The 23,039-nt window shown below is 41.9% G+C and overlaps 1 protein-coding gene across 1 annotated transcript; it reads left to right on the top strand.

Annotated features, from left to right (window-relative positions):
• The first annotated feature begins 1,849 nt into the window (after positions 1–1,849).
• Positions 1,850–21,037, top strand: RBM34 (RNA binding motif protein 34). Its single transcript, XM_081824316.1, has 10 exons — positions 1,850–1,988; positions 2,101–2,275; positions 2,483–2,619; positions 6,218–6,449; positions 6,837–6,896; positions 11,394–11,437; positions 18,105–18,188; positions 18,346–18,409; positions 19,784–19,823; positions 20,280–21,037. Exons 1-10 carry the CDS (start codon positions 1,930–1,932, stop codon positions 20,645–20,647), a joined length of 1,263 nt encoding a protein of 420 aa, XP_081680442.1. The 5' UTR covers positions 1,850–1,929; the 3' UTR covers positions 20,648–21,037.
• The last annotated feature ends 2,002 nt before the right edge of the window (positions 21,038–23,039 follow it).

The following is a 23,039-nucleotide window of genomic DNA, read 5'->3' as shown; positions in this document are numbered from 1 at the left end:
TTTGTGTGTGTGTATTTTTTCTTTTTTTTTTAAGTAGGCTCTATGCCCAGTGTGGAGCCCAATGTAGGGCTTGAGCTCACGACCCTGAAATCAAGACCTGAGCTGAAATCGAGTTGGACACTTAATGGACTGGGACACCCAGGCGCCCCTTATCTGTACTTTCCTCTGAAAAGAGTCTTTATATTTTAAACTCTTCAAAGGGGTTAAGTGATCTCCAAACACTTAAAAACCAGTTCTGAACAGCAGTAGGGATCATTTTTTAACTCTCCAACCACAGCTTCTTTAATCCTATTTTCCTCTAGAAATGTGTGCTGCCTTTCATTCTTTGAGTCCATTTCTCCACCTTTCTTTTAATTTTAACCTATTCTTTAGGGATTTCTGGCTAACATCTTGATGGCTTTTGTGTATATTAGATGTGATACCCTGGAGGAATAGTTTCATGGTTTAGTTGTAGAAGTAATATACGTAAGACCTAATAAAATCTGTGCTAAACTGGATGGTCAGGGAAAACCAGTGCGTAAGAGTTTAAAGGAGAAGATGAAGGAGCATATGGGAATTGTGATGACAGATGTGAGGGTGACACAGAGGAGATGCAAACCTTGAAGTAACATTCAAGGGAGATTCATCTAGAAGTGGAATGTGTAGGCAAGAATGGAGAGGAAGAGTCAGGAAAAGCCAGATGTGATGAGGTTGCAGTGTTACAGATAAGAAAATGATTCTTGGAATAATGCTAGAGAGAGTAGGGAGGGAATGGGATTGGGACATTCTGAAGGAAAATGTAGGATTTCTTCATTGGACTGTATAGGATGGAGGGAGATGCTTGAATTGCAAATAGGGACAATTGGATTTGTCCATCTTTTGTGAAATACTGCAAGGTCACATTTAGGGGAAACCTAAATAAGAGACTCAGAAAACAAAACCACGGCCAAGCAGGTGAATATTGGGTTTTTTTTCGATTTTTCTGATGTGGCCTATGAAAGGTCACCTATATTCTCAATGACTTCTGTTAAGCAGCTTTCAGAAAGATCTATTCTCAGTCAAATTCAATCCGATTTTATACCAAAGTTCTGAATTCAATTATCTAATTATAATCTAATATTTATCTTTTATTACCTCAAAATCAATTTACCGACATCCACTAGGTACAACAAATATACAGAAATAGGATAAATAAGATACCCATTTATACATCTAGATAGAGTGTACATTAACACTAATGCAGTTTGATGAAGAACTGTAAAAAATCTATTGCAAATAGCTGGGAAATTTTCGTAAGTGAGATATCAGAGCTGGACCTTGAAGGATGGGCATGATTTTGCAGGTGAAGATGAGTAAAGAGGATAATTTTGGGTAAAGGAATAACAAAAGGTAAAGGAATAACAAGGAATAAAAAAGGCCAGAATGTGCGGGTTTGGAGGGGGAGGAGTCTGGAAGTTAGGCTGAGGAAATAGCAAGAATTTTGAGTGCCAAGGATCTGGTAGAATAGGGCAGAGCAGGTTAGGGCTGAGGCCTCCACTGTCAATTTCAGAAAAATTGCCAGAGCAATGCAAAGAATACCCACGTACGCTTCACACCGATTCACCAATTGTTTAATATTATGTAGCCGACATCCCTATAACTTCCTTTCTTGATAAGCCTCTCTCCCTCCTCATCAGTGATTCAGGGGTTTTCGACCTTGTTTTCCCTCCACTTGTACTGACTCCCCACACCCAGTCTGGCTGATTCTTACTTATACTTAAGGCCTCAAGTACTCTCGAAGACTTCCTTCACTCCCGAGGTCCAACCCGGTGCCGGAAACCCTGCCCCAACTCGCCGGATGTCTCCGGCTCCCACGCAGCCCAGAGCGGAAGGGGCGTGGCCCGAGAGCGGAAGTAGCCGGGAGCCGGAAGTGCGAGCGCGCGTGCCGGGCGCTGTCCAGGAAGCCTGGGAATGAGAATGCCGTTGGAAGGGAAGAACAAACGGAAGAAAAAGGGAGGTGCGGAGGAAAGGTGAGTGGCGCGTGGCACGTCTACCCGGGCGAAGGTGGTCGTTCGGGAGCTCGGGCGGGCGAAACGGTGGGGCGTGGCGTGGCGTGGCTGAGTTTGTGGCGTCGGTGTCTAGAGACGACCCAGACGGCGGCGTTCGCGGGAATCTGACAGGAGACTATGTGGTTGGACAAGTCGCCAGCAGCTTGTTCCAGGGCAAGCGGCCCTGCAGAGACACCACAGCTCGGCTGGCGTCCCTCTTCAGCTCTTTAGAGCCTCAGCCTCAACCCGTGTATCTGCGTGTGCCGAAAGTAAGTCACCGGCTTCTATTCCGAATGGCCCGTTAGAACGGCTTTTTACCTCGCAGGGCTTGGTTTCTAGAGTGGGGCAGATAGGATTAATTTTAAGTAACTGTTCATTACTGGACATCCAGTGGGAGAGAAAATTTGCAAATTTAGAAAGACTGCTAAATTATCGAAAAAGATGAGTTCTCAAACATAACTTCCAATTTTTAAAAGGAGATCACCAAAAAAAGGAAACGGGATGAGGAGGAAGAAAGTACATTCCAAATTCAGAGACCACTCTTGCAAGAACCTTCAAAAAAAGCGAAAGCGAAGAAGAAACTTTCTGATGCAGACAAAAAGTTGGCAAACAGGTTGGCAGAATTCTCTTAAGTTGATGTTAAATTAGATGATAAAGAAATTAGATTTTTGGACCTGCAATATTCTTTTTTTTTTTTTTTCTCATTTCGTAGTTCTAATTTTTACCAAAAAATTATTATGGAAAATTTCATATGTATTCAAAATTTGAAAAGGATAAGGAGAACCTCATATACCCAGCATCAACAGTTATTCATACTTGGCCAGTCTTATTTCATCTTTACCCCATTCATAGCTCCCTCACTAAGTGGAAGCAAATCTAAGATCTATAATCTATCTGTAAATATTAGAGCACGAAGAAGAATTTTGTTTTCTTATTTATTTATTTTTTTTAAGATTTTATTTATTTATTTGACAGAGACAGAGATAGTGAGAGCAGGAACACAAGCAGCGGGAGTGGGAGAGGGAGAAGCAGGCTTCCCCTCGAGGAGGGAGCCCGATGTGGGACTCGATCCCAGGACCCTGGGATCATGACCTGAGCCGAAGGCAGACGCTTAACGGCTGAGGCACCTGAAGAATTTTGTTTTCTTAAACTTCCTAAGTCAGAGATCAGATTTCTGCCGTTAGCTTATAAAAAAAAGTTTTCTTTATAGTTTATCTCATCAAGATCCAAATAGAAGTAACATCATAGGTTCCCAGGTAACTTTCCTCAGTTCGCGAAGCCACTCTCTTCAAGCCCTTTATTTCTCGTTTCTCTCTCCCCAGGTGATATTACTTAGTCAGAGAGCTATTAATTGCTAACAGTTACTAACCACCACTTTTCCAACCTCCTACTTAGTGTATTTAATGCACATCCTTAATTTCTTTACCTTTCTCTTAGAGAAAGATGTCTTCCTCTTTGTCCAAGATTAATTCAGTCACCTGTTCTGTGTATACCGCAGACCTCTTCTGCCTCCTTCGGGATTGTGCCATCAGGTATATGCATTTTCTTCTCTTTCCTGTGTCTTTTCTGTGTCTACCGTACAAATATGCTCAAGATTCTCATCCTAAAAAGAGAAATCCAACAAAACCAAACCCTGTCTATAGTCATGCTTCCCTGTTTGCTATCTACCATTCCCTTGGTCCTTCCCTTCATAGTCAAGCTTTCAGAAAAATGTGATACTTATGTTCTCTTCCTTTTCTGAATCTGCTTTATCTTCCATGAACTTGTAGTCTGACTGTTTGCTTGTTGTGTTTGTTTTTCTATGATCTGATCAAACTTCTGAAACAGTGCTCAGTGTAGCCATCCTGACCTAGTTGCCATATTTAGTAGACAGTAAGCCTTTGTCTAGTGAGTCCTCTCTTGCATTTCACATGGCTGCTTTTCTTTCTGCAGCTGTTAGATTTTTTTATAGCAGTCTCTTCTGTCTCTTTGTTCCTTCTCTGTTATTGTGGGTACCTTTTCTTCTGACTGCTCTGTAAATGTTGATTTTCCTCAGGATTCTGTTTGGTCACCTTCTCTGGCCTTTTTTCTACCATTCATTCTGAGCAGTCACATTTATTCCCATGGCTGCATCATTCCAATTTCTCTCCTGATCTCCTGACCTGTGAGTCTGTTTGCCTGCTGGCATTTGCACCTGTATCTTCTATATACAGTTGACCTTTGAACAATGGAATGGTTAGGGGCAGCGACCTCCACACAGTCAAAAATCCACATATAACTTTGACTTCCCCAAAACTTAACTACTGATATTCTATTGTTGACCGGAAGCCTTACCAGTACCATGAACAGTCGATAAACACATATTTTATATGTTATATATAGTATATATTCTTACAATAAAGTAAACTAGAGAAAAAATGTTATTGAGAAAATTATAAGGAGGAGAAAATACATTTATAGTACTGTACCGTATTTATCGGAAAAAAAAATGCACTTGTAAGTGGAGTTCAAACCCATGTTCAAGAGTCAGCTGCACCTCAAGTTCAGAATGCCTCAGACTGAGCTGTGTATCTTCATCAAACCTGTTCCTCTGCACGAGTGGTACCACGAGCTTTCCAGTTGCCTAAGCCAGTGACTTGGGAGTCATCTTACACTCTCTCTTCCCTGCACATCTAATTAGCTGCCAAGTCCTGATGATGCTGTCTTTTAATTATCTCTCTAATCTTTCTCTCCCTTTCCACACCTCCCTTTCTCTAGTTGGTCTGTTGTCCTCTCACATACATGCAGTTATAACTCTCTCCTTATTGATCTCCCTTATCCAGCTTTGCCCCCTTCCTAATTATCTTCTGCTCTGCTGCCCAAATGATCTGTTTTAGTCAGTCTCTAAAGTCTTCAGTGGCTCGTTATTCTCCGTGGGTGCCAATGTAAGCTCGTTTGCATTAACAGCCACGGTCCTTGACCTGGTTCCTTCCTCACCATACTGTCTTGGTTCCCTTTACTCCTCCTGCTCAGCACTTTATATGCCATAGTGGACAAAAAACTTGACACGAACCTTCTCCTTAGTGGAACTTAGGGTCTAGTGGAAGAGTAATAATGGTAAAATTTACTGAGCACTATGTGCCAGACACTGCCTTTCCTCCTCTGAGAAGCCTTTCGTGTTTCTTATTATTTTTCTACACCATGTTCCCATTTTATTGTGAACTTTGCCTATCTCTTCAGAGGCTAGACTATTGAAAGGCCTTTAATAGTCTCTTCATCTTTCTATCCCCAGAGGCTGGAACTGAGTAGAAACCCAGTAAATATTTACTGAGTGAATGTATCATTTACTACCCATGACTGGTACTATCCATTCTCTCCCCTCCTTAACAACCCGGTCCAGGGGCACCTGGCTGGCTTGTTTGGAAGTGCATGTGACTCTTGATCTTGGGGTCGTGATTTTGAGCCCCATGCTGGGTGTAGAGATTACTAAAAACAAATAAATTAAAAAAAAGATCCTGGTCCAGTTCTCTGTTAGGAACGATGCTCAGATCTCGCTTATCCATGTGCACCATTTCAGAATGTACTTTTGACAAGCAGTCCTTTAGCTATTATAGAACTATTATAAATAGGAAATCTGGTTTTCCCTATTGGCCAGATTACTTTTATGAAGTATTTTGCAGCCCATATTAACCTTTATAGAACCCCTCGGAGTGCTGCAGTTCCCCTAGAGTTCTAGAGCCGAGAATGAAACTAGGCATTCATAGAGTGTAAACTAAACCCCAAGAGCATTTGGTTGCTCTGCTGTTACTTGGCAGTTTTAACATATTTTCAAAAAATTGAGCTTGATTTTTTCTAATCTTGGGTTTTCTAAAGATACCAGTCACTTTTTGATAATACTGCTTTATAAATTTAGATATATTTGTGACTCATAAATTTATATTTGGGAAAGTCAGAAGTAGGTGGGAATTTTTTTTTTTAAGAGATCATGTGTGCTTGGGGAGGGGGTGTGCGCAGAGGGAGAGGGAGAATCTTAGGCAGGCTCCATGCTCAGCACAGAGTCTCACAACTCTTAAGACCCTGAGATCATGACTTGAGTAGAAATCAAGGGTCCGATGCTTAACTGACTGAGCCACCCAGGCGCCCTAGGTGGGAAATATTTTTGATCCTTGTGCTTTGCCAAATACTACACCTGACTTCCATGACTCTTACAATTCTTCTTGCTCTTTTTTTTTTTTTTTTTTGGCCTTGTAAAGGGAAAACGCTCTAGCAAGTGCTGATTTAGAAGAAGAAATTCATCAAAAACAGGGACAAAAAAGGAGTAATTCTCAATCTGGTATTAAAGTAGCAGATAAAAAAGCACCTGATGATGTAGATCACACAGTTGTAAATCAAAGAAAGAAAATTGAAATCAACCAAGAAGAGGAGAGATTAAAGAACGAGAGAACTGTGTTTGTTGGGAATTTGCCTGTCACCTGTAACAAGAAGGTAAGTGTGTAAGAGGTTCAGTGAATGTTGTATAAATGAAAGAATACATCCTAACTTTCTTCCATTGTGTGGGGTTCACTAAACCCGAAATCTGCCCTTTACTTTTATAATTTATGTGTAGTAAAAATTATAAAAGATTGAAAGACAAAAATGTTGTGTACCTTATGGGTAGTAACAAGAACTTGAGTTGTGTTTATATGAACATAAATATGTATAAATTTCAGTAGAATTTTTTTTTGTCTTCCAACTGAATAGTCAACTATTCCTGAAATATTCTTAAAACCTGGCAGTAAAAGATTATCAGACAGTTGTACTTAATTCCTTTTTATAACACTTATTTGATGTTCTGAAAGTAAACTAAAGTGTATATATACTTTTTTGTTTTAGAAGCTGAAGTCATTTTTCAGAGAGTATGGACAAATAGAATCTGTACGATTTCGTTCTCTGGTATGTGTTCTCCCCACCTTGAAATTGCAAATCTTAAAATGTATTGCATTTAAGTCAGACTTATTAACATGTTGGTATTAGTGAGATGGAGAAGCACAACCTTTTGAATCAACAGGTTCAAATCTAGCCCAAGAGAAGAGGTGCTCTTAGTATATAGTGCTGACACTTGGACTCTGTTCATAATTTGATGAGTTCACATAGTGAAATGATATCGTTGTTGGAGGGTGGATGTGTGACTTTTGTTTGCAGAACAGTAATACATGTTGGGATGCCTGGGTGGCTCAGTCGGTTAAGCATCTGCCTTTGGCTCAGGTCATGATCCCAAGGTCTTTGGATCGAGTCCCACATCGGGCTCCTTGCTCAGCAGGGAGCCTGCTTCTCCCTCTCCCTTCTGCTCCCCCTGCTTGTGTTCTCTCTCTTTGACAAATAAATAAAGTCTTTAAAAAAAAAAAAAAACATTAATACATGTTGAATAGCATTTCTAGAATCCTAGGCATTCGATACAGGAAGTTCGTGTGACTACTGCAAATAGTACTTACACTCTGAGCATACGCAGTCAAAGTTTTTATTTATTTTAATTTCTTAAAAGATTTTATTTATTAGAGAGAGGGCTTGTGCACACATGATTGGGGAGGAATAGAGGCAGGGGGAGAGAGAATCCCAAGCAGGACTTCCTGTTGAGCGTCGGGCCAGATGCAGGGCTTGATCTCATGACCCTGAGGTCATGGCCTGAGTCCTAATCAAGAGTCAGACGCTTAACTGACTGAGCCACTCAGGCGCCCCAGCAGATGAAGTTTAAAAAAAAAAAAAAAAAATCAAGGGGCGCCTGGGTGGCTCAGTTGGTTAAGCATCTGTCTTTGGCTCAGGTCATAATCTCGGGGACCTGGGATGGAGCCCTGTATTGGGCTCCCTGCTCACTGGGGAGTCTGCTTCTCCCTTTCCCTCTGCCTGCTTCCCGTACTTGTGTTTGCGTGCACGCTCTCTCAAATAAATAAAATCTTAAAAATAAATAAATAAAAAATAAATCAATTTAATGCTAAACCTTTATAGAAATAGATGGTGTCTGATTTCACCCACTGAGCACTCTGTAGACCAGTTATAGCCATGCTCCTTGAAGTATGAAATAGCATCATTCTTTTTTTTCTCATTCATATTTTTTAAATGTAATTAATGCATATTAAAACATAAGAAATGTTTATTCTTTGTTTCTAACTGTTTTTTCTCATGTGATTCTCTAAAATGGGGTTTCTCAGCCTTGATACTGTGGATGTTTTGTGCCAGGTAATTCTTTGTTGTCGGAGGCTGCTCTGTGCATTAGAGGATGTTTAGCAGCATCTCTGGCCTCTACCCACTAGATGCCGGTAGCACCCTCCCCACCCCGGCTGTAACCACTGGAAGTTTCTCCATTCATTGCCAAATGTTCCCAGAGGGCAAAACTGCTCACTTCTCTAAAAGTAGACATTTCCCAGGGCACCTGGGTGGTGCAATTGGTCAGTTGTAGGACTCTCTTGGTTTCGCCTCAGGTCGTGATCTCAGGGTCATGAGATCCAGCCCTGAGTCGGGCTCCTCACTCAGCACAGAGTCTGCTTAAGACTTCCTGTCCTTCTCCCTCTGGCCTCCCCACCCCTGTACACTTGGCCCCTGTGTGTGAGCTCTCATTCTGTAAAATAAATCTTAAAAGTAGACATTTCCCAAGGTTTTGGCACGGTCGCCATAATTTTTGTCATGGTATTTGTTTCTCACTCACTTTTTTCATATATATTTTGTCTGTCCTTCAGAGTCCCATTTCCCCATATCAGAACGTTCCCTGATACATCCACTTGGCTATCTTCAGCACCCCAGTTTCAGTCTCTGCTCACCTCCATTTCTCCCCGGCCCCATCCCGTGCTGTGTGCTGATGTTCTATATGAGTTAGTGCCACCCAGGCTGCAAGCCCCTTCATTGCCTTGGACTCTTCTTTGGCCCACCCAGCCTATTGCTTGTATCCCTTTCTATGTTTTAGCTGTGGTTTTTTCCCAAGAGGAGTCCTTCCTTTCTTTCTGCATTGTTCCACCAAAGTTCTCATTATCTCTTGCCAGAATAGTTGCAGAAGTTTGTTACTGTTCCTACATTCAGTCTACCTCTGTTCAGCACACCCACTGTCAACTTAATTTTCCTAAAAATTCTTCTTAATGGAACTCATGATCATTACACATATAGACACCACACCACACGTGTGTGCACACACGCATGCACACACACACACACACACACACACACCTTGGCCTGGTATTACCTTTGGGGAGCCTGGCCAGATTCTTCCCTGTCCCTGGATTACTGGTCTGTGTACACACACACACACACACACACACACACACACACACACCCTCCCCCCTTGGCCTGGTATCACCTTTGGGGAGCCTGCCCAGATTCTTCCCTGTCCCTGGATTACTGGTCTGTGTGTTGACCCTGCTGTGCACTCTCCAGCACCCTGTACTTCATCATAGTCCTTATGATTCTGTTCCGTAATTGCTACATTGTTTGTGCGCCCCACCTGACTGAAAGCCGTGATTGCAAATACCCTGTTTGTCTTGCTCATCCCTGGGTCACCAGTACCTGCACGTTGTGCACATCAAACATATATGGAATTGCCTAAAAGCCTTACATTTTTCTTGCTGTGAGTGAAATCTGTCCTGGTTCTGAGCCTGACACTCGTCACAGCCTGGTCCCGAGGCCCTGTGTGCCTCCACATGTCACTGCTGCAGCCCCAGAGCTTCCCTCAATGCTGATCATGCACTTGGGCTTTCTCACTCCTGTCCTTTTGCTCAGTTCATTTGTTTGTTGGGAATTCTCCTTGAAGTCTCATTTTGCCTAGTAAGGTACTATCTGTGTTTCTGCAGGCAATTAAAATGTCAAGGGGCAAGGGCGCCTGGGTGGCTCAGTTGGTTAAGCGACTGCCTTCGGCTCAGGTCATGATCCCAGGGTCCTGGGATCGAAACCCAGATCGGGCTCCCTGCTCGGCGGCAAGCCTGCTTCTCCCTCTCCCACTCCCCCTGCTTGTGTTCCCTCTCTCGCTGTCTCTCTCTCTGTCAAATAAATAAATAAAATCTTAAAAAAAAAAAAATGTCAAGGGGTGCCTGGGTGGCTCAGTCGGTTAAACATCCGACTCTTGATTTCGGCTCAGGTCATGATCTCAGGGTTGTGGGACTGAGCCCTGTGTTGGGCTCAGTATGGAGTCCACTTGGGATTCTCTCTCCATCTCCCTCTGCTCCCCCTGCCCCCGCTTCTGCGTGCATGTACGTGTGCGCTCCCTCAAATAAATAAATCTTTTAAAAAAATAATAAAAAATTTAATAAAAAGTCACTTATTCAAGTTTTTCCTGATACTTTATACCATCAAGTGGTATTTTTTCCCCTCTAAATTATTCTTGTACCTTATTGCCTTATGTTATACTTACTCATTTGTATCTTCAATAACAGGATCTAGATGTTTGCAGGCCTCTAGAAGGCACCCAGTAAATGTGTTTTGATGACTGTCATTCACTGGTGGATTATTCACTGGGCCATTTCTCATGTCTTGGACTGTTAAACTGTCCATGTTGAGTGTATGTTAGCAGTCTGAACAGGACAAACTGAGAATTTCCTAATTTTGCTACATATCGGATGACTAAGAAATATTTCCAGAGGAGATTTATAGTTACTGCCCTGAATTAAATTGACATTCATAGGTGGTCCTGGTCGGTGAACTTGCAGGGTCTGTATCTTTTCACCTTTGTCTTCTCAGTACCTGAGTATATTGTCACATCGCTGACAGTCACAGTTGCTGACTTGAGTCTCCATCTCCTCCATAAAATTGTCCCTCCCTACCCCCTTCACTCTTAATAGTACTAAAGGAATACTGTATATGACTGAAAATAAAGTGAGCTTGAATGTAAAGGGGGTTCCCTTATTTGCCTGATTAAAGATACCATGTTGTTGTTGTTGTTTTTGCCAGCTGGCATATATCAACTCTTAGACATGGATGTCACATGGGTAATATGTCTTTACATTTTTTACCAATTTAATTCAACATATTTAAAATCCTATAGAATTTACAATAAAATATTAATTTAGAAATGTTGCCTTTTTCCAAGCTTATTTTATAAAAGTTTTCCTTATATTTTTCATATGTGTTTTCAACATCAGTGTCCCCTCATGACCAGAGACTCCTTTGAGTCATCTGACACAGTTTGAGGGCACATTATGTTTACTTCCATCTAGATGGAGAGTTAATGCCTGTGAAATCTGAATATGGTCCTATAGCACTGGAAAATTTTGTCCTACGCCACCAGATCCCATTCATACAACGTTAGGACAGGACTCAGTTTCATTTTCATTTCATTCATTTCCCTTGAATGTTTTTAATCATATCACATCAGAATAAGATATTTAGAATTCAATTAATTTAAATACAATTAATTTGAAGTAATATTTCAAATAATGAATTTTTTTTAATACTCTTTTTTTTTTCTCTTAAAAGATTCCAGCAGAGGGAACTTTGTCCAAAAAGTTGGCAGCAATAAAGTAAGTTTATAATTACAGAAATGGAGTAGTTTAAAACTCTATTTCATTTTGGTTAAAAGTTGAGATCATGTTTTCATGGATTTTTATATTTGGGTAAGACATCATACATGACCATTTTCTTATGTTTGTAATAGCATGTAAACTTGTCAGATGTTTGTCTTTAAGCCTTAACAAAAATAGTAGAGTCACAGAAAGTATCATAAAATAACTTAGTAGAAAATGTGCCATGAGAAATTTCAAGGGTGTTTAATCGAGCATAGTGTTTGGAAGAGAATAAGAAAGTTTTGTGCTTAGATATTCTAGTGTAAATCTTAAATACCATATTTTATCAATTCTAAGGCACACATTTTCCCATATCTTAACATTTTGATGTCAGGATGCACCTGAAGATCAGGATGCCCCCCATAGTTGCCATTGGCTGGTCAGGTTTTTCCAGAGAGGATTCAAGTTTGCTTCAGTCACCTGGGGGGTGCTACCAGCCCAAGACCACTTCAAGCTCTCTGAAGGTTTGGGGACCATGCTGGTAGTGTGGCTTTGTGGGTCATATTCTCGGGATTTTCCCCTACCCTCCTATCCAACTGGTGCCAAGGATGAGACATTCATGTTTCTTTACTCTTCTTTATTTCTCATTAATCTTAAAAATTGAAATATAATTGACATATAACATGTAAGTTTAAAGTGTACAACCTTTATTTCTCATTTACTTTCAGTTCTATGCAGGGTTTCCTATTAATCTCTAATGTTGGGTGTTTTTTCTAACTAGGACATGAAATAATAGATTTTACAAGGAGGTGTATATATTAGATACAGTTATATTAATAGGTATACAGATTACATCTCTATATAGATATAGTTATATTAGATAAAATATAATAATATACTTTGGGGGTGCCTAGGTGGCTCAGTCAGTTAAGCATCCAACTCTTGATCTTAGCTCAGGTCTTAATCTCAGGGTTGTGAGTTCGAGCCCTGTGTTGGGCTCTACACTGGGCATGGAGGCTACTTAAAAAAAAAAAAAAAAAAGTGTATGGAATGGAAAGTTTCTCTCCTAGACCTTTTTCCCTAGTCAGCCAATTTCCTGCCCCAGGCAGCTGCTATTTTTACTTTTTTGTATAACCTCCTAGAGACATTTTATGCATTTACAAGTTGATACACAAATATATACGTTCCCCCCACATGTAACTTTTGATGCCGTGGTATTCAACATGTGTACTCCACATTTCCTTTTTTCCACTTACTATAAACTGGAGATCTGTTTATCAGTGTAAAAATTGCTTCCCTATTCTTTTTCAGAGCATCTCAGTGTTCTGTAAGGTATACGATAACTTGTATCAACAAACTCTCTACTCATGGATATTGAGCTGTTTTTCCAGTCTTGTGGCCATTAACAAATAATGCTTGAGTGAATAACCTTGTTCGTGTGTAATTTTGTACATGTGAGAATTACCTGTAGGATAAACTTCTAGTAGTGGAATTGTTTGGTTAAAAGGGTATTTGCATTTGTAGTTTTGACTACTATCCCAGAGATGGTAGCCTATGTGTATTCCTACACCTTTACAAATGTATGTTTTTGAGTTTTTCAATGATAGTGAAAAATGATATTTGTAATTTCCATTTCTCTCATGAGTGAGCATCTTTTCATATATTCAGGAGTCTTTTGTGCTTTCTTTTATCTGAATTATTACTATCATTTGCCCAGTTTTTTGTTGTTGAATTGTTTCTCATTGATCTGTGGGATGTTAAGGAAATTAGCTTTAGTGATTTGAGTTAGCAAATATTTTTCCTTATTTTCAGTTGCTTTTTTGCTTGGAGGATTTTGCCATGTAAAACTTACTTTGCTTTTTCATATAGTCATTTCTTTTAGCCTTGTTTCTACTTTATTAAGGTATAACTTACGTTCAATAAACTGCATATATTTGAAATGTAAAATTTTATGATTTTAGCATACGTTACATACTCATGAACATACTGAATACTGGGGACCTGGGTGGCTCAGTCAGTTGAGTGGCTGCCTTTGGCTTGGGTCATGATCCCAGGGTCCTGGGATTGAGCCCTGCATCAGGCTTCTTGCTTAGTGGGGAGTCTGCTTCTTCCTCTGCCCCTCCCCTCTACTCGTGCTCTCTCTCTTTCTCAAATAAATAAATAAAATCTTAAAGATACTGAATACTTCATCACTCTGGGTATCATCACACCCCCCCGTCCCCAAGCAACCACTGACCTGCTCCCTGTCTCTGTTGGTGTGCATTTTCTAGAATTTTATGTAAATGGACTCATCATGCAGGAGTTGCTCTTTTAGCTACTTTTTTTGCTCATAGTGTTGGCTGTTCAGTGGCTTGTTTTTTTTTGTTTGTTTGTTTTATTGCCCAGTAGTAGTCCATGGTGTGGCTGTACCAAAATGTGTTCATCTATTGACCAGTTTGATGAATATTCAGGTTATTTCTGGGTTGGGGTTATCACGAATAAAGGTTCTAAAAACATTGGTGTACAAATTATTTTTCTTGCTAAAGTATCTGGAGGTGTGGGATTGCTGGGTCTTGTGGTGGGTAGATTCAATTTTCTAAGAAGATGCCAAATTAATTTCCAAAGTGGTCGCATCATTTTATATTCCACCAGCTGTGTGAGAACTCCAGTTGCTTCACATCCTCACCAACACTTGATGTTGTCATTTAATTTTAGCCATTCAAAAGGTTTGTCATGTGGTTTCAGTTTCTGTTTTGCTGATAAGTAAAGATATCGAGTGTCTTTTCACTTGCTTATTGGATATTTGTATCTGTTCTTTGGAGAAGAAGGGTCAGGTCAGAAATTTTACCTATTTTCTGGTGGCTTGTCTTTTTTTTTTTTTTTAGAGAGAGTGGGGGTGGGCAGAGGGAAAGGGAGACAGAGAATCTTTTTTTTTTGTTTTTTTGTTGTTTTGGTTTTTTTTTGTTTTGTTTTGTTTTTTTAAGATTTTATTCATTTATTTGACAGAGAGAGAGACAGCGAGAGCAGGAACACAAGCAGGGGGAGTGGGAGAGGGAGAAGCAGGCTTCCCACCGAGCAGGGAGCCCGATGTGGGACTCGATCCCAGGACTCTGGGATCATGACCTGAGCCGAAGGCAGACGCTTAACGACTGAGCCACCCAGGCGCCCAGGAGACAGAGAATCTTAAGCAGGCTCCACGCGTGGAGCCCGATACGGGGCTCAATTTCACAACCTTGAGGTCATGACCTGAGCGGAAATCAAGAGTCGATGCTTAACCGACTGAGCCACCCAGGAGCCCTGGCTTATTATTGAGTTGTGTAGAGTTCTTTATTGTGGATGTAAGACCTTTTTCTGATATATATGTTTTGGATATTTTGCCCCAGTCTGTGACTAACTTATTTAAAGGTGTCTTTTGAAGAGCAAAAGTTTTAAATTTTATTGAAGATCCAATGTAGAGAGTGCTTTTTTTTTTGGTGGTGGTCTGGTCAAGGGCAGTGGGGTTCTCTTCTGTCCTGGTTCAGCCTCAGATGCGGACAGGCCCTGTCTATCTGTGTATCCGTGCACCCAACCGGCCCTCCCTCCCATGGCAGCCACACTCTGCCTTGTGCCTTTGGTGGGTCTTGTGCTGGAGAACATTTCCTACTCCTTGCCCTGTGATAGGAGGCCTCCCTTCCTCTGGCCACAAGGGTATTCCCTGTGCCCTGGGGGTAACAGACTTTGCTGTCTCTGCCCCAGCAGCTTAGCCCTCTCTGTAGGGAGAAGAATCCAGGTGGGGCTTTGTGCCCTTCCCACACTAGCCTTGGCCCTTCTCTTCTCCAGCCCACACCCCCATGGATGCTTTTGGGCTCACGCCTGACCTCAGTCATTCCCGGGGACACCGGCAGAGGTCAGTGGAGCAGAGCCTGCTAGTGGGTGTGCACCCCCGTGTTGGCGGCCTCTGGAGATTGCATTTCAGGCCTAGCCCACACTAGGCTTTAGCAATTTTTTAAGTCCTAGCTGAAATCGGTCCAGCTGGCTTGTCTGGCACCCATCCTGTGAGCCAGAGCTGCCTGCTGTCTCCTCCAATGGGCCTGTCTTTGCTTAGGTTTCAGGCTGCTTGGTTTCCCTTCGTCTTCAGCTCTGGGGGCTTCAGCAAAAGTTAGTGTTGTAGGCTGTCCGGCTTCTTACTGTTTAGGGTGGGAATGATGCTATTCCTGGCTTTCTACCTTCTAGGTAGAACTCTAGATATCATTAGTGTTTTTAAATCATCCATCAAGCTTGATACAAAACATGTTCTTGCCACAAGAAAGGAGCAGCACTGCATTCTTGACCTCTTCATTCCCTGTGCCAAGCAAGGGTCTTTGATCGTCAAGTAACAGAGTACAATTAAGAGTCTTTATTTTTTTTTTTTTTAAAGATTTTATTTATTTATTTGACAGAGAGAGAGAGAGAGAACACGCACAAGTAGGCAGAGAGGGAGAAGCAGGCTCCCCACTGAGCAGGGAGCCCGACGCGGGGCTCGATCCCAGGACCCTGGGATCATGACCTGAGCCAAAGGCAGCCGCTTAACCAACTGAGCCACCCAGGCGCCACCAATTAAGAGTTTTTAAAGTCACTTTCCATTTAGTTTGTCTTGGGGTTTGTCATAGCCCATGTGGGCTGCTATAACAAAATGCCGCAGACTAGATGGCTTTTACAAACAATAGAAATTTCTCAGTTTCAGAGGCTGGGAAGTCAGAGAATGGGATGCCAGCATGGTTGCATTCTGGTGAGGGTCAGCTTCCTGACTCATAGCCAGGGCCTTCTCACTGTGCCCTCACATTTTATAGGTTAAACAGTAAGATAAAAAAGGGGCTAGGAGCTCTGTGGGGTCTTTTTAAGAGCCCTGTTCCTGTTCATGAGGACTCCACCCTCATGACCTCAGCTACACCCAAAGGCCTCACCTTCTATTACCATAACATTGGGCATTAAATGGATTTCAACGTAAGAGTTTGGGGAGGATGCAAACATTACAACACTAGGATTGCCCTAGGACGTGCTGATGAGGATGTTTTCAGCAGCTCTGTGTTGCAGGACCCGAGGAGGGGCTCTCTCGAGTCAACTAGGCTTGTTTTAAGTCCTAGGCTGGCCACTCCTTGCCTTGTGATCATGGCACTCAGCTTCCTTATCCATAAAATCAGGAAAGTAATACCCATGTCAGAGATGTGAGATTAAATAAAATACATAAAATGTCTAACATGGTGCCAGTATTATATTAGGCATTCAATAAACCATACCTGGTTTTATCAATATAAAACTATCAGATAGTGTAGCATATAATTATAGAACGCCATGAGAAATGCCCTGACGTTTCCTAGTATCTTTTTTGATGGTACTCATTTGTTTATTAGCATTTTTGCTACTTCAAAGACGATAGGTTCATGTCTTCAGAGAAGAATCTGTGGTCATTACTAGGCCCTTTTTGATGATTGTTCACATCTAAATTACATGACCATTTTTGCAAACCTAGTGAATTAGTGGGTGTAGGCATTGAGCAGCAATAGCTGCAGTCATTAAAAAAGAGTGAAAACCAGGGGCACCTGGGTGGCTCAGTTGGTTAAGCGGCTGCCTTCAGCTCAGGTCATGATCCCAGGGTCCTGGGATCGAGCCCCGCATCGGCTCCCTGCTCAGCGGGGAGCCTCCTTCTCCCTGTTCCTCTGCCTGCCTCTCTGCCTACTTGTGCTCTCTCTCTCTCTCTATGTCAAATAAATAAATAAAATCTTTAAAAAAAAAAAAAAAAAAGATTGAAAACCAGTCATAGCAGGCTTCCTATTGAAAATACAGCACTACCTCCAGTCCTGACAAAGGGGTCCAGTCTGAGTCCTATCACACCTCTGGGTCTGGCTGCCAATTTGCCAAGAAAATAGGGAGGACAGAGGTACACGTTGAACTATACTGTGGGCTTGCACTCCACGAAGTCCAGGCTTTGGAATATTTGATAGGTTGAACAGTAAGGTAGAGAAAAGGAGAATCCTGCAGGGGTGCCTAGGTGGCTCAGTCGGTTGAGTGTCTGACTCTGGTTTTGGCTCAGGTCATGACGTCTGGGCCCTGGGATTGAGCCCCATGTCGGGCTCCCCACTCAGTAGGGAGTCTGCTTCTCTCCCTCTGCCCCTCCTCCTGCTCCTCTTTCTGTCTCTCTCTCAAATAAATAAAAATAAAGTAAAAAGGAATACACATTTGAATGATAAAACCGTGCAGACACGCAAGGAAATGGTTTCTGTAAAAGTGGGGGTGGTGGTTACCTTTGGAGGAGGGGAGGCACAGACAGAGGCTTTGGGGTGGGCAATGACCGCAAGGGTATTGGTCTTTAATATTTCTCTAAGCTGTACAGGTTTGGGTAGCTTTTATTTTACAGTAAAAAGGACAAATCAAGTTGGCTGTCACATCTACTTATATGTGTGTTTAGGTACAGAGCTCCAGCTAAGATTCTCGTTTCTAGCCTTGTAGCATGGCACGGAGGTCCTGCTTGCTCTTTCATCGTGATCGATGACTAATACGGCACAGGCGACATGTAAAAAGTTGTGTGTTATTTTTTGAGTTGTTACTAAAGGTTTATTAAAAGAGATGAAGCTTCCCCTAGGAATTCTTGTTGTATGTGTTGATTGAGAGTGAGTAGGGAACAAGCTGTATTGTTTCAGTGACTTTGAGATTAACAAATTTTATATTGTCTTTTTTTGTTGTTGTATAGACGTAAAATTCATCCTGATCAGAAAAATATTAATGCTTATGTTGTGTTTAAGGACGAGAGCGCTGCTACAAAAGCATTGAAAAGGTAATTTTACTTATTTGAGATTTGGACAGAATGATTGTATTTAAGTATATATGAGTACATGCTTTATTCTTTGGTTTGACTTTAGACTGAATATTTACAGTTAATATTTGGTGCTCATTTTTAACAGCCATCTTCCCCCTTCGTATTTGTAATACAGAAATGGTGCCCAAATTGCAGATGGATTTCGTATTAGAGTTGATCTTGCATCTGAGACTTCATCTGTAAGTAGTACTTGAGTTGTTTAAAGAACTTTAGAGTCTCAGAGAGAGAAACGTTTTCTTCTGAGCTTTTGCTAGGAGAGGAGTGGAATCAGCAGTGAATGCGAGGGAAGCAGAGGAGGAGACACTTTTGCCCTGTGTGGTCACAGTGTTGGTGCCCAGAGTGGTACAAGGACCTTAGCCAACAGCTTCTGGGAACACGGTTCTCCCACCCCAACCCCTAGATCAAGTAATCAGAGAGAGGTAGCCTGCAAAGGGTGTTGGAGATCCATCAGAGCCAATACCTTATTTCATATACTGAGATCGAGAAAGTTCAATTGCTCTTTAAACAGGTTTTGGGTCCCTACCCTGTGTCAGGCATGCAGTGCCGAGATATATATAGTCTCAGTTCTCTAGAGGTTCATGGTATAAAGGTGAAGACAGACAGATGGGCTGGTTGTGACACTATTTTATGACAAATAGACAGGATGCTTTGTCAGCTTAGGAATGGGACACTTGACTTGGGGACGTGCCAGCAAGAAGGGACTTCTTGGGAGGGCTTCCAGGAGAATAGGTGCTCTGTCACACTTGAAAGATGAGTCAGTGTTACCTAGGCCGAAGAAATTTTAAACAGTATATGTGGTGGGGGCCAAAACTTAATTTGCTTAGGGAACAGCAAGAGCTTGATACAATTATGAGCAGGTGGAGTGTGAGGAGGAGCGGCAGTTAAGAGTTGCTGTTGGAGAAATAGGAGAGGCCAAATCATGAAGACTGTGGTCTGCCATGTTGAGGAGGCTGGATTTTGTCCAGGAGCAATCCCACAGGTTTAAATGCAGGAAATTTGCAGTTTACAAAGGTCTCTCACAGTGGATGAAGGCTGCGTTATAAGAGTTCACCACAGAATCAGAGTTGTGTGTCAGAGTGACCTAGTTGAGAAATGACCAAGGCCTGGTAAACCTCTCTGGCTTTTATCATTGACCCATCCTGAGGGCCAGATCTATCTGCTGCCTGTGTTATTTAAAGTCTTATTAGCACACAGCCATACCCATTAGGTTAGGTGTTAATGTGCCATGATGGGCAGAGGGGGGTAGTTAGAACATGGCCGGCAAAGCCTAACATACTTGCTGTCTGGCCCGGTACAGAGAGAGTTTGCCCATCTAGCATGCCCTTCTTGAGCACGGCCATGTGTTAAGAGCTAGCTATGAACAAAAAACTACTTCCTCTGGTGCTCACTCACTTTCAGGGAGGAAGACGGAAGAAACAATCAAACAGGGGACTGGTGTGTAGTCAGATCAGGAGATGGAGACCCGTCAGATACGGCGGGTAAGGGAAAGAGTGGATTTTAGGATGACTTCCATTTTCTGCTCCAGTGATTTTTATTAACCCTCTTTGTTTCAGAGGGACAAGAGATCAGTGTTTGTGGGGAATCTCCCATACAGTAAGTTTGTTTAAATGAATAAAGTACCCATTTATCATTAAAATAATAGGAAAGGGGCGCCTGGGTGGCTCAGATGGTTGGGCGTCTGTCTTCAGCTCAGGTCATGATCCCAGGGTCCTGGGATCGAGCCCCGCGTCAGGCTCCCTGCTTGGTGGGGAGCCTGCTTCTCCCTCACCCTCCTACTGTTCCCCCAGCTTGTGCTCTCTTGCTCTCTTTGTCAAATAAATAAAAATAAAATCTTAAAAAAAAATAAATAACAGGAAAATAACAACTGAGTAGTAACTTAATGTTTTGCTTTAAGACTAACATGAAAAAGCATAGAATGTTAACTTGACTAATTTTCGTGGGGCTTACTCTATTAACTATATTATATTAACTTGCTGTATTATTTAACATCTCCAGCTTTTTCTAAGGCGATCTTGTCCTTACTTGCACCTTGGTTGAATTTGTTTTTAGAAGTTGAAGAATCTGTGGTTGAGGAGCATTTTTTGGATTGTGGGAGTATTGTAGCAGTAAGGATTGTGAGAGACCGAGCTACTGGAATCGGCAGAGGGTTCGGCTATGTGCTCTTTGAGGTATGGGAGACTAGTGCATTGTCACTGTCCTCTGAAATGTGCTGGACAGGCTGTCACTGCTCTTTCATCACTCAGACAAAATTGTCACCGTCACCTTCAAATTCCATCTTCAGAAACCTGAACTCCTACCCTGCCATAATAGAGTATCGTTCCTGTAATTGCAGCTCACCAAAAGCCATGCTAGTTCCCTTTTTCTCCATATTAATGTCATTAAATAATGTGTTAGATATTGGACATTTAAGGTATTAAATCTCTGAATTTCCACCTTACATGAAATGGAGAAAAGAATTGACTGTTCATGCAAGCAGAAGGAAAATTTTAGTGTTTGTACAAAATTGGTTATATTTGGCTCACTATTACCCAATGTTTCATGCCTATTGCTTTAGAACATACATACTATTAGAATATACATACTACCTGATGGCACTTAAGTTTTTCTTCCCTCTACAAGCACCCATTAAAACATTTCCTTTCAGTTTTTTCTGTGTCTTTTATATAGTTGAACTTCTGTCTGTGAACATATAAGCATACTTTGCAACCTGCTTTGTGTTGTTTTCTGTTGTGTAAGTATGTTCCATCAAGTGATGTAAAATAATTTATACTGTCTTTTCCCTAATGTTTCCCAAATGTTGGAAATTTGCAGTGTTCTTTTTCCCTGAATAATGAAATTGAAGTAGTTTTTTTTTTTTTTTCTTCAAATAGTTGCCTGCAGTTTTTGATTACTTCTTTAGGATAGATTCCCAACAGGCTATTACTGACTAGGTTGAGATAATGAGGGAGCAGAAGGCGAGCTGAGGACAAAGCACAAACACCCTGCAAACCCAGCCCCCCACCTCGGCTGACTCTCAGGTGGTGGCCCACCAGGATATGTCAGAGGTTCTGGGTGTCATAGCGACCAGAGGCATCCCTCAAATGAAAATCGCTGTTGATCACCATCCTACCTTGTCATGAAGGCAGGCCAGCTGTAAAAGGCCCTGTAGGAGATACTGGCGTCCCCCTGCTTCCCCCCTGCATCCTAGGCTATAGATGGGTGCCTAGTGTATGGACTGAGTTTGCCTCGCTGTGAAGGCCATGAGGAACCTGCCATTTTTAACCCATGGAAAACACTAGAAAACCAATTTTACAAGGGGGAAATTACCCAATTTTGTGATTTAAGTAGTTAATAGAGGACATTGACAGAAAACAGTAAAGATTGAAATCCATCATGATCTAAGTGACATTCCAACACATATAGTCTTTACAGCCAACTTCTCTAGGAAACCCGTCCCCAGTTGGGTTTTAATTCAGTCGGGTACTGGTTTCGGCCAGCTCCCAGTGGAGGTCTCCTGGCCTGAAGTAGCTAGACCAGAGATGTGGAGGGGTTCACATTAGACCAATGAGGAGGAAACCTCACACTGGAGTCTTAAGATTGGTAGCTGTGCTAGTCACTTAGGTGGCTGTCCCGTGCCCAAAACAGAGGACTTTGTATGAGGACAGGAATAAAGAGAAGGCATCAGGTTTCTGGGTCTTCTTACCATTCCAGCCAGGGTACTAACTTCTAGCCAAAAGGCAGGGCTTTCTCCTCCCGGTAGAGTAGCCACGGGCTAGAGGATTGCAGCCTGAGCAAACAGCATGGGAGTGTTCCAGTAAGACCGTACTCCTTTAAAACCCCTGAAACAAGAGTAAAGGAAGAGAAGAGAAATTACTCAGCAAGTTTGCTCTGAAGCTCGGGAGTCCAGATGAAAAAACTAAGCCCCACGTTGGCAGCCAAATGACGTAGTTTTTGGAGTGTTGGTGTTGGGGTCAGGAGCCGATGACCAAGAAAGAATTCTTGAGATGTCTTTGGTGCAGAAAGGTGATTGTATGAAAGCATGGGACAGGAAGGCTGAAAGGGCTGCATTGTAAGTGTGAGGGGTGGCTGATTATATCCTTGAGAGTTAAGGGAGGTAAGGACAAAAGGAGGTGTCCAAAAGGACACTAAAAAAGACTCCCAGGATCCTGGAGTCCTGGCTATTGTTAAGCTAAGGGAATTTGTTTTTCCCTCCAGTGAGGCATTACCATAAAGATAGTTGAGAGTTCCCTGGAGTCCATTCTGGAGGAATGTTTTACTTTGCCTATCTCAAGTATTTGTCAATAGGCTACAGGTTATAAAAAAATTTAATTTTATTTACATTCCTTTCTGCCTCTGTTTCCCACATCACTGTGGTGATGTTAGGGCTCTGGGAAATTGAGCCCATGGGTCTCTGGAAATTAGGCTATTGATAAGAATGCTTTTTATCTTGTAAATAAGACATTTGTAAACTGATGGACACTCATGTCCTGCAGGACTGTGATCTCAGTCAGTTAACCATTTGTTTTTCCCTTCCCTTAGTTTTTTTTAAAATTTTTTAAAATTTTATTTTTTTTTATTATGTTCAGTTAGCCAGCATATAGTAGTACATCATTAGTTTTTGATGTAGTGTTCAATGACTCATTAGTTGCATATAACACCCAGTGCTCATCACAACATGTGCCCTCCTTAACACCCATCACCCAGTTACCCCATTCCCCCACCCCCCTACCCTCTGTAACCCTCACTTTATTTCCTGGAGTCCAGAGTCTCTCATGGTTTGTCTCCCTCTTTGATTTCTTCCCGTTCAGTTTTCCCTCCCTTCCCCTGTGG

Source organism: Leptonychotes weddellii, chromosome 6, assembly GCF_054177405.1.
Source record: "Leptonychotes weddellii isolate Sample4059 chromosome 6, ASM5417740v2, whole genome shotgun sequence".
Taxonomy (NCBI): Eukaryota; Metazoa; Chordata; class Mammalia; order Carnivora; family Phocidae; genus Leptonychotes; species Leptonychotes weddellii.
Note: the sequence above shows the minus strand (reverse complement) of the source record. Positions and strands in the feature narration are given on the sequence as shown.